This window comes from Urocampus carinirostris, chromosome 2 (genome assembly GCF_059441175.1).
Source record: "Urocampus carinirostris isolate Australia breed hairy pipefish chromosome 2, RoL_Ucar_1.0, whole genome shotgun sequence".
NCBI lineage: Eukaryota > Metazoa > Chordata > Actinopteri > Syngnathiformes > Syngnathidae > Urocampus > Urocampus carinirostris.
In genome coordinates this window covers 38,832,988-38,845,611 of record NC_142350.1, presented here as the reverse complement: position 1 = coordinate 38,845,611, position 12,624 = coordinate 38,832,988, and the positions used below count along the sequence as shown (strand labels likewise).

At 39.5% G+C, this 12,624-nt stretch overlaps 1 protein-coding gene across 1 annotated transcript in view; it reads right to left on the bottom strand.

Annotated features, from left to right (window-relative positions):
- Positions 1–11,342: 11,342 nt before the first annotated feature.
- ibtk (inhibitor of Bruton agammaglobulinemia tyrosine kinase) overlaps positions 11,343–12,624 on the bottom strand; it is a 28,301-nt gene continuing 27,019 nt past the window's right edge. Inside the window, exon 29 of the mRNA XM_088326478.1 lies at positions 11,343–12,160. Coding sequence (XP_088182604.1) covers positions 12,035–12,160 — 126 coding nt within the window. The 3' untranslated portion in view covers positions 11,343–12,034. The remainder of the gene's footprint in view (positions 12,161–12,624) is intronic.

Genomic DNA, 12,624 nt, shown 5'->3' with positions numbered 1-12,624 from the left:
TGATAACTAACAAAAATGTAAAATATTAGCTAAATAGCATGCAAAAAAATAAAAACCTAGCTATATAGCCTGCTGAATAGCTAAAAAGGCAGCTTGATAGTTAACTAGAACGGTAAAACAGGTAAACAACAAAAAGGGAGCTAGGTAGCTAACTAAAAGAGTAATTCTCGGACAGAAAGCTAAAAACAAAGCTGGCTATCGAGCTAGGAAGGTGCCGTTTGAGAGCTGGCTCTTTTTGAGCCGAAGAAGCCGGTTATCTAAAAAGAGACGGACTTCCTTTCACTACATACCTACCACATGAAATCCGAGGCGGCAGACGCATGCGCATAGTAGCATCAAACCGCTCGCTTCGCTTGCAATGAAAAAAACGATACAGAGATAGAGGCTACCGCGACGAACTGGTTTGAACTGGTTTGCCGATTCGTGATAGTCGGTGTATACCGGACGGTTCCCATAATTGACAAATTTGCGTTTTTCCATACAGATATTCTTGTATGTAGTACACGTCCTAAAATGCATGATAAACATACTTTGTACGGCAAAAACGTACAGGTTGACAGGTATGCTGTCTGCATAGATTGTGTAGTTGTTATTTTACAGTCTTGTTTTGCCATAAGTAAATAGGTGTCACGTTTGCTTGTAAGGTTTAATTTTCGTGGTAAACGAGGGAATTTGCAATCTTTGATAAGGGAAGCAGTTGGGTGAGGTTGACAGGTATGATTTCTATCTGTCTAGATATTTATCTGTCCGTTAAGGATTTATTTATCGAGCTCTCTGCCTGGCTATCTATCTAAGGGTCGTGAACCAGCTCAGTCGGAGCCAGGCAGCTGTATTTGGCCGCGTAAAGCTCTGCGTCACTAACAGCCACTCAGATCTTTAAAGCCTGATTATCCCATTTACTTAGCTCAGGTGCCATACAGAAGCTGCAGTTACTCACATCACCCCTCTACAATCTTCGATACAACAGAAATGAATATAAGTAATGGGTCCGGGATTAAGGGTGTAACTTTATAAGTGGACTTGAATATAATATGGGTGGACAAATTTCAAATTCCTTACCCAAAAAAAGGCGACACACTAAGGATATTCGATTATTTAAATGTATTGATTCTCTTCGTAAAGCTGGGAAAATCTTACTCTCTTTTAGAGTCTGATATGACAACTGTATAAATAATAATGCAATGTAAACCATTTTTGCTCAAGGGAACAATCTAAAGGTGTCAATCATGCAACCATTGGTGTGACAATGCAAGTATTACAAGTATTCAAGCTGTTAAAGTACATGAAAGAACACGCCGGGGTCAATTTAAAGGCCCAATGTGTAGTACAGTATATGACCACTCGATGTTGCTGTATTGTGCCGTGCAACTGAAAATGAGTTCCAAAAAGAAGGAATACAAACTACAGAGACTCCAAATGACTAAAAGGCAAATCCCCCCGCCCCCGCCCCACGCCTTTTGCCAATTTGTTGTTTTTTTGGGGTAACCGTAGCAGCAACATGGTTGGCGAATTATATTATGTAAAACAAGATTATTTTTAAAAATTGCATGTTTGCATGTGAGTTTATGTATTTAATGCCTATCATTTAAATCAACATTTTTTTAATTAACGATGGGGGTTATTTTACTATTAGGAGGCACTAAATACTGCACACTGTGCCGTTAAGTTTTCCGGTGTCCGACGGGTAACACGCACTCAAACTTCTTTTTGCTTCAAATTCAAAAAGAGACTCCTTCATGAATTGAAATCTATTTGGAGGCAGACTAAAATAAAAAAATAAACTAAAATAAAAATTGAAAAAAATTAAAAATAAGGAAATTTGGAAATTTTCATACCAAGTTTGAATTGAATGGTAATAAAAAAAAAAAAAACGCAAAAAGATACAGTGCATCCGGAAAATATTCACAGCGCTTCACTTTTTCCAAATTTGTTACGTTACAGCCTCATTCTAAATTGTATTAATTTAATCTCTTATCTCAAAATTCTACACAAAATACTCCATTATGACAATGTGAAAAAGTTTTTTTTTTTTTAACTTTTTTTGAATTTATTAAAAATAGAAAACTAAGAAATCACATTTACATAAGTATTCACAGCCTCTGCTTAATACTTTGTTGATCCACCTTTGGCAGCAAATACAGCCTCAAGTCTTTTTGAATATGATCCCACAAGTTTAGCACACCTATCTTTAGGCAGTTTTTCCCATTCTTCTTTGCAATAAGTCTCAAGCTCAATCAGGTTGGATGGGAGACGTCTGTGCACAGCCATTTTTAGATCTTTCCAGAGATGTTCGATCGGATTCAAGTCTGGACTCTGGCTGGGCCACTCCAGGACATTCACGGAGTGGTTCTGAAGCTAATCTTTTGAGATCTTGGCTGTGTGCTTTGGGTTGTTGTCCTGCTGAAAAATGAACCATCGCTCCAGCCTGAGGTCAAGAGCGCTCTGGAGCAGGTTTTCATCCAGGATATCTCTATATATTGCTGCATTCATTTTTCCTTCTATCCTGACTAGTCTGCAAGTTCCTGCTGCTGAAAAACATTCCCACAGTATGATGCTGCCACCACCATGCTTCACTGTAGGGATGGTATTGGCCTGGTGATGAGCGGTGCCTGGTTTCCTCCAAACATGGCGCCTGGCATTCACACCAAAGAGTTCAATCTTTGTCTCATCAGACCAGAGAATTTTGTTTCTCATGGTCTGAGAGCCATTCAGGTGCTTTTTGGCAAATTCCAGACGAGCTTCCATGTTCTTTTTACTAAGGAGTGGCTTTCGTCTGGCCACTCTACCATTCAGGTCTGATTGGTGGATTGCTGCAGAGATGGTTGTCCTTCTGGAAGGCTCTCCTCTCTCCACAGGGGAACGCTGGAGCTCTGACAGAGTGACCATCGGGTTCTTGGTCACCTTCCTGACTAAGGCCCTTCTTCCCCGATCGCTCAGTTTAGAAGGCCGGCCAGCTCTAGGAAGAGTCCTGGTGGTTCCAAATGTCTTCCATTTACGAATAATGGAGGCCACTGTGCTCATTGGGACCTTCAAAGCAGCAGAAATTTTTCTGTATCCTTCCCCAGATTTGTGCCTCAAGACAATCCTGTCTCGCAGGTCTATAGACAGTTCTTTTGACTTCATGCTTGGTGTTTGTGCTCTGACATGCACACTCAACTGTGGGACCTTATATAGATAGGTGTGTGCCTTTCCAAATCATGTCCAATCAACTGAATTTACTGCAGTTTGACTCCAATTAAGCTGTAGAAAGATCTCAAGGATCATCAGTAGAAAAAAGATGCACCTGAGCTCAATTTTGAGCTTCATGGCAAAGGCTGTGAATACTTATGTAAATGTGATTTCTTAGTTTTTAGTTTTAATAAATTCAAAAAAGCAAAAACAAAAACTTTTTCACATTGTCATAATGGAGTATTTTGTGTAGAATTTTGAGACAAGAGATTAAATTAATACAATTTGGAATGAGGCTGTAACATAACAAAATGTGGAAAAAGTGAAGCGCTGTGAATACTTTCTGGATAATAATTAATATAATAATAATAATAATTTCCTTGTATTGTCATTCTGTGTAACAATGTACACAGAACGAAATGTCGATTACACCTGACCCGTTGTAGCGAGCCGATGCAGCCGCAGCCAACAGAGGGCGCCGCCAACCACTTTTTAAGTCTTAGGAATGACTCGGCCGAGGCGCGAACCACCGACCTCCCAGTCTCAAAGCGGGCGCCTTACCATCTAGGCTACTGAGCTGGTAGTGCACTGTATGTTTGAAAATGTACTAAATATGTTAAAAAATATCTTTGATAGTAAAATGTTTGTGTTTGGCCAGCAAATATTTGTACTTATTTTGAACACAGTTGTCGTGATTACCGATGTGATTCACCTGTGCCCGCTCCTTTGGTGCCAACCACCTCGGACTCTGATTGGCTCCCTGTTCCTATTTAAATCCACTCCTTCTGTACCCTTTTGTCAGTCCGTCTGCGAACCTCAGTTAACACTAGGAGGCCTTTTCCGACCCTGACTCCCACCTGTTTTTTGCTCCAGTCTGTCCCCTGGCTTCGACCCGTTTTTGATCCTGACTACGTCTACTCTCCTTTCCTGGCTTACGACTCGCTTACGACCCCGACCACAATTTTGCTCTCCTGTCCCGGCTACTGACCCGTTTTCTGTTCCTGCCGGCGCTCGACACGGAAGATCCACTTTCGGGTTCAGAGCGACTTGCTTACCGCCCTTAGCGAACTCCGGATCGTGGGCGCAGCCCTTCCTCTTTCCTTTGACAAAACTTGTGAGAAACGTAACGCAATTGGGTCTGGTTTCCATTCTGGCCCTGACAACAGTACAAGTTTTTCAATTAGTATAGATAAAGGTTATTTTAAGATACAAAAATGCACGTCAAAATCAGTAAATGTATTGTTAAAATAATTTTAAATTGAAACTAAAGATAAATGGTTTTACTCCTTAGGACATGTATGTATGTAATAGATAAGTTGAAACTTTCAAAATACGGAGAGAAGACATCAATGGATTTTGAACTTGCAAAGTGAGAGAATCCTTCAGATAAGAGAATTGCATTCTGTGCTTTGACACCATCACCTGAACCCCCTTGTTTTATTAAATTGTCAAGGGTACCAAAATAAAAATAGATCAAAGGGTGTGGAAACAAAGAACAGTAACATGATTGGCCAATAGTGACAATGATGTCATAGTCAAAACAAGGAACAACAGTGTAAAATAACAGTCAAATTAAGGAACTGGCATCCTATGAAATCTCCTTTGTACTTGTCCAATATTAAAAACATAATAAACTTATAATTCATTCATTTTGATTTTCTTTAAATAATTGTATTTCTTAAAGTAACATCAATAACACTAACAATGAAGATAATTATAATGCACAATATCATTTTTCCTCCTTCATGGATTGGTAAAATTAAACATTAACGCATCGGCCCGGTATTGCAGTACCTCCGGGAACGGTGCATTCGCAATGATCGCAGCAAGGCTTTGAGGCTGGGACCTTAGCTTGGCCTTTTGGCTGAGAGTAAGAGTCCCGGCTCCTAGGTTTTGCAGCGTATTATGAACTGACCGATAACGGATAATGGATAATGAATAAAGAAGACAGTACAATAACCCTTAAAAAATCCCCCCCCCCATCCATATGTAACCGCGGTGTACGTGTCCCACCAAAGATCCACATTCACGCTGGACTGGATGATGAGGTTTTTATTATTACAGTTTCTGCAAATGGATGAGTCACAACATTAGCTTTTTCTGCTGGCTTTGATCTCTTTGTAGTTCTCTCTGATAAGACTAACAACAAAGCACATCAAAGAGCTTTCTTTTCACTTTACAGAAAATACATTTTAGAATATCACAATACATTTTTACATCTTTACATTTTAACAAGATACTTTTAACAAGAGATCGTATAGCGGATTTTTAACGTTTACAATGAATTCAACATGTTTTTCTTTAGTCTGAATTTTAACCAACATCATCCTTTTTTAATGTATATGAGAAAATAGGTATAAAAACAATGAGTATAAAAATGGGTACAATTTACCTGCAAATGGATGAGTCACAACATTAGCTTTTTCTGCTGGCTTTGATCTCTTTGATCTCTACAAGGGGAATTCATAATTTAGTAAAACAGAAACAAAACGAAAATAAACCTAAACAGCTTGACAATATCAATCACATTACTATGCATAGTGAGAGATTTGTCAGCTGGGGTTATAATGTTTAAAATTAACTTCTTTTGTGGAGCACCAAAAGATATGTCTTACCTTTGTAGTTCTCTCTGATAAGACTAACAACAATCCCCGCCTCCTGGTCACATGTTAGAAGCCAAAACCAAACCCCACCCCATACCAGCAGATGGCACTGTTGGACTCAGCATTGCAGGACATTTACCAAAAACTATACACATATTTCAGCAGGAATTTCAATAAAACAAAAGTTATTATTACACCCGTTACACATAAATAATGTTATTTTCTCATTTTACAGATAAGTGGAATAAAATATTACTTGCTGATAGTTTGTCATTCAAAATATTCTTCATTTATTGGTCATAAGATTTATTACGTTAGTAAATATTCTTTGTCAAAAAACTAAAAATAAATGAATGAATCAGCCTACTGTGATATTTTATAAATATTTAAAAATATATTTTTATGAAATAAGAAAACTGTTACCTAAAACAAGCTTAATTGTTGGGCAACCCAACCATAAAAATAGGGTTTTTGAAGCCCATCATAACTAGCACTTTCTGATAGTAATTTTAATACAAACAATGGAAGATTAAAAAAAAAACGCACAGAAAAGAAAGGAAAAATCGTGGATCAAATGGATTTTCAGAACAAAAAGGTCCCAAAAAATAAAAAGGCACTGGAAAAAAAAATTGACACTGTAATAAAAATAGGGTAATATGCAAATGTGGGGTTGGGGCTTAATGTGGGCTTTTCTTCCTCCGGGTGGAGTTAAAGAGCCTCATGGCACGAGGGAGAAATGACCTCCTCAATCTGTCCGTGGAACAAGGCTGTGACAGCAGTCTATGGCTGAAGCTGCTCTTCTGTCTGGAGATGATGCAGTGTAGTGAATGTAATGAATTGTCCATGATTGACAGCAGCTTGCTCAGTGCCTGTCTCTCAGCGACAGTTGTCAGGCTGTCCAACTCTGTGCCCACAACAGAGCGCGCCTTCAACACCCGTTTATTAAGACGAGAGGCATCCTTCTTCTTAGCGCTGCCTTCCCAACACACTGCTGCATGGAAGAGGGCGCTTGCCACAAGAGTCTTATAGAACATCTGTAGGAGCCTTTTGCAGATATTGAAGGACGCCAGCCTTCTGAGGAAGTACAGTCTGAACAAACTCTACACATTCTCCTTTGATGGATACAGGTTCTGGGTGAGGTCTAGTCCTCCTGAAGTCCACCACCATTTCCCTAGTCTTGTTGGTATTCAGGTGCAGGTGGTTAGCGTCGCTCCATTGTATCAATTTCCTGTACTCCTCCTCCTGCCCACTTCTGATACATCCCACGATAGCAGTGTCATCAGCAAACTTCTGCACGTTGCAGTACTCAGAGTTGTACTAAAAGTCCGACGTATACAGGGTGAACAGGACCGGAGAGAGCACGGTCCCCTGCGATGCTCCCGTGCTGCTGACCACAGTAGCAGATGTACAACCCCCTGTCTCACATACTGGGGTCTGCCTGTCAGGTAGTCCGTAATCCATGCTACAGTATTTGCTTAAACACACCAAATTGGCCACACATTGTCCAGGGCCCCCTAAAATGGATGGGAAATCATCCAATGCAGGCGGACAAATCAAAAATCAGCTCATTTCTATCACCTCTAGCGTCATTTTAATCTCTCTTAGCAGAGATAACTGGAATACCGAAAGCCGGCCAGGTAGTTTTCCGTGTGCAGCTGTCTGCCGACAACGATTCAGCAGTGGTTGTGAACCAGACGCATGACAGACAATAATGTCATTTCCTTCCTGCTTTTCAATCAAAACACTTCTGGCGCAGAAGTTAAGAAAATATCTGTGGGATCGCTCCCATCAAGTAAATGTCAAACGGGGCCGTTTTAGTGTCCTCTGAGAAAAGAAGCGGCAGCAATCAGTCCTGACAAAGAGGACGCCTTATTTCACTTGTGTCTCATCCCTCAGGGACAGTGTGTGGTGCGTTTGGTTCTTTTGTAGATTAAGGCAAAAGGTTACAAAATGGATCATGTTTCTCAAGGGCGATAGGGAGGCCTATCTCGCCTAATCCTCTCTATTAAAGGGCCTTTGTAAACGCTCAGCTGGCAGCGAGAACGTTACATTCTGCTGATGCACTTCAGGGACTACTACATTTTACAGACATGCTGTAAATTTGCTACTTGAGTTTGGAATCTGCTGTCCACGCGCACTCACTGAATTTGACTACCTGGAAATAAACTGCGCTGTAAGACGATATAGTAATTACACAGCCAGGCTTGTGATTCAAAACTTGGGAGAATTTAAAAGCAAGCAGTAAGCTTGGATTCATGTCAGTGTAAAAAAAAAGCAATGTGCAGGAAATTCTTTGCATTTAATTGGGAGGATAGTTGATTTTAGAACTTTTTTTGTAATATAGATAGACATGTTGGGACATCTATGAGCAGAACTCTGAACACCAGGCTTATTTTCACATTTCCAGTTCTCAGAACAGTTTTATTTTGAACCCTTCCCTCCTTAATCAAAAACCAAATCTGAATTAGAAAGCCAATATATTTTTTTTAATGTCAAAGTCTGTCTACATCTTTTTGGAAAACCCTGTATATACACTAGTTCCTGGTTGATATCTAATTCAATGAAAATATACTGAATGTGCATGCATTTTTTAATTTCAATATACTGTAGTAGGAATTTGATAGGGACAGTGTGTATTGATTTAAATAATAAGCAGTATTGAAAACAAAAACACATAAAAAATATAAACGCACATTTTTTAAAAACAAAACCAATTTCCCCCTCTGACAGATACATTTTCACATTACTATACACCAAGTATTTAACTCTTGTTTTACACATTTATTTAAAAATCAAAATCGTTGCTACTGGGATAAAACAATTGAAAAACAAAGTATAATCTAAGCTTGTCAGTTGTAGGAACATTCGTTTTTTTTTTTTTTTTTTAATTGTCTAAAGTTAGCCGTTGACAATACAGACAATATAATAGACCGATGCCAGTTGAAATGAACTTCTATTCAATGCTACATTAAATAGATGCCTGCAGTACATATTTCATGCAGCACGGCAGCGCAGTGGTTAGAGCATGTGCGGCACAGTTCATGTCTTGGGAACCTCCTGCGTGGGTTCAAATCCAGCTCCAGACTTCCTGTGCGGAGTTTGTATGTTCTCCCCTTCTTGCGTGGGTTTCCTCCGGGCACTCCGGTTTTCTCCCACATTCCAAAAACATGCATTTCAGGTGATTTGGCCGGTCCAAATTGTCCCTAGGTGTGACTGAGCGAGTAAGTTGTCTGTCCACGTGTGCCCTGCGATTGGCTGGCAACCAGTTCAGGGTGTCCCCTGCCCACTGCCCGATGATTGCTGGGATGGGCTCCAGCACCCCCGCGACCCTACTGAGGATAAGCGGTGCAGCCAATGAGATGAGATGAGTATATATTTCAAAATTGAAAGAATAAATGTTAAAGGGAACACACAATGTCGATGTATAATGTAGAGACACCAAAAACAAATGCTAAAAAGCACAAAGAAGAGAGACACACGGAGACACAAAGCGACCAAAAGGAACAATTTACATTTATGTCAGCTCCGAGCATAGGTGAGGTTCATGTTATGTAAAATAAATGCTAATTTCTCAACCAACAAGTACTTTAGACATATGCAGGTTTACAAAAAATAGTATTTTTGCTTATTATTTAAATCAATATTGTTATTTGTTTTAATGAATGAACTTATTTTTTGTTTAGTTTTTACCACTAGGAGACGGTAAATAATACGGACTGTACCTTTAAGCAAGGGGTGTCCAAACCTTTAATAAACCGGGCCAGATTTGATAAACTGAAAATGTGTTTGGGCCATTTATTCAGCCTGGCAGTCTTTAATAAATTTGCCATCCGGCAGAGGTTTGCAGTGCTTGGCGATCAGCGTCGCAACCTCATAACTCGCCTTTGCACCATTTTCGTTTGACTAGCGAAGACTCGTGAAACAGCATTGCTGTGACGTTGAAAAAGCTTCCAGTTGCTTCACCTTTTCACTGCGTTCCTTTTCAGTTACTTGTTTGCAGTCAGAATGTTTTGTCTGGCAGTGCCTCATCATTATATTATTTAAATACAGCCAGAGTCTCTATGGAAATTAGGTAGCCGCAGTTGTTTTTGTGAAAAAAATACTCTCAATCTTTAATTGCCCTGGAAGCAGCTGCCATCACAATCAACTTTCCTTTTTTTTAATCGCTTTTTTTTTAAATTACAGTCGCTATGTTGGAATTGGGGTGGGTAAAATTCTCACAGAAAGCTAAGGGCAAAAGCAAAATGACCAAAGGTCTATTGCCATCATCTGGTGACATGGTAAAAAATTGTTTTTGGTACAAATGTATTTGATACTGCTGTCAACTTACTGGCAGGCCACGTTTTATCAATTTTTTGACAGAGGCCACGAGCCGGTAAAAAATTGTTCACGGCCGCAACTGGCCCCGGGCCGGAGTTTTGGACATTCCTGCATTAAGCATCGTAAGAACAGTTTTCAAATCTTCTGAAAAGCTTTTGTTTTGTGATCTCCCATGTTTTTTTTAACAGTCCAGGCCAAGTTTAGGTAGCCCCAACTCAGCCCTGTAGTCTCGGTACAATCTAGGCTTGGGTTTGTTATTGAGAACTAAAATTTCTATTCACGGCTTCTGATTGCATCTTGGATTGTGTATGTTGAGCATTATTATTCAACTTTGACAAATTTGTCGCATTAGAATGGATAAACGAAGATTTTGAGTTCTTATAAGAGCAAACATTTGGCACAGTTCAGCAGGTAGGAAGTTATTGCATAGAATGTCTGGAACATCCCCCTTTGTCCATAAATAAAAGAGAAGTTATCCGAACAGTTTGGAGGCCGCCCTTACAACTTTTCCATCTGGCCGACTGGAAAGATGGCCAGGGTCTTTCCTCCCCCATTTCCCAACAGACAGATTTCGCGCACTGTCCTTAAGTCAACCATCTTAAATAAATCGGCACACCCTAACGCAATTAAAGCAGGTCTACCATCTATTGTTGGACACCTTCCTTAATCCACTTAATAAATATGAAGTTCCAAAGTGCATTGTGATGAGATTTCTACTCCTCGACTCCTACATCTTTTTGTTTTTTTTCTCTCCCTTTTTGAAAGAAAAAAAAAACATACACAAAATTATTTGGGATTAGGCGGTTCATCATTTCTCATATGATAAGCATCTTCTACAAAGATTTTGTTATTCTATTCATCCCAAAAGTTTGCTTCCACTTAACTACGTATTGTAGGATTAAAAAAAACAAACTACGTACTAAGCGATGAGTACTTAATATTTCCCTCTCACGCAGACTCCCCCCGGACTTCTGATGTGATGCTTTACCTTTAATTGTAGCTAACATAACTACGAAACTGCTGTGATCAAGTTCATTACAGTTAATTAGAGGCTGAGATGTGCAAATTGTTAGCGGCTCATGCAGGGCAACACACATGTCAGATGTCAGAGTGGAACCGTTTTTTTTGTACTCAAGCTCAGATTATACATAGAAAAAGGAAAAGGCCAAGGAAGTAATTATGGATATTAAAGACAGCTCTGTTGTCGGTCAGCCATCTGCTTATGATGATAATCACACTTTGACTCGGTCATTGCACAGGTGAGATGTTTTATTAATGCCATTTCTCTTCTTGAAGTCATTTGAATACAAAGACCACCCTATTACACAAAAGTAACATCGCATAACTGAGGTATCTAAGACGTACATCAGGGCTGAAAACAAAACTAATAAGATCTACTGAATATTATTATGTTTGAAAAGAGTACAGCACCTTATTGCAAAAGTAAGGCAACAAAACCCACCCTACTACACTTGTGTTATTACACTAGAAAACCCCAAACCACGATGGAAGATAGAATTTTGATTCACTCCGATTTTCAAGTTATACTGAATACGCTTAAACAACTTTAACAATATTGACATTAAGGTTCTAGGTGACACCGCAAACATTTTCAGGATCATGGCAAACTTTCTGAAAAAACACACCAATTCTGTATGCGTCTGTCTATTATTGGCTCAATATAGTTTCTTTGGCCACATCACATGACAAAAACAATTGGGAAGCATCAAATTAAGTAATCTGAGCAATTCGTTAAAAAGCGTTTGTGCTCCAAAACCTGAGAGGAGCAATAGGCTATTTTTGTGGACAACCATCCGTCTCTGACATACATTAAGGTGCAGAGGACATTGATTTTACACTCCAAAAACTAGAAAAGACTTCTAAAGGATGAGCATACGAATTCTGCAAACTGCCAAAAATGCTCTAATTTCATAGCTGCGTAATCAGTGTTTGTTCCATACTGGGACTGCAATGGGACCTGAAGGGGCCCTTTCCACCAAGATCTGCTCATCAGGGTTGTTTAAGGCCTTGTAATAGGACAGAAGATCTTGAATTGCTCGCTCCTCAATCTGCACAAAGACAGGAAACAAAGTCAGGGTAAGGAGACATATTTGAGGTAATTGTGGCCAGCGACACAGCACTTCCTCAGAGGGTGAAGAAAAGTGCAGACGTGAAACGGATAATACACGTTTTTGATGATAACAAAAAGAGTTAAAAGCCAGCGGCCATTGAGCTGTAAGAAGGTGTTGAAAGAGGGTTGGAATATAACTTTTCAAAGCCAACTGCGGTCAGGAAAGGCTCTTCTACAAAGGGACAGGGAGGCGATACATCACAACTCATTGTCGTGCACGATTGCAGATTTTTGATCAGTCTTCTATTCATTAAGTTTTTTTTTGTAAACAGGCAAGTGTGAATTAAGAGTTGCACACTTTAAGTGTTGTTTACACAAATTAACAAGAATGTATTACAAGCCAAGTTCGACTTCCATCATTGGTAGAATTGGGGTTAAAATGGTGGTAACCTGCCGGAGATA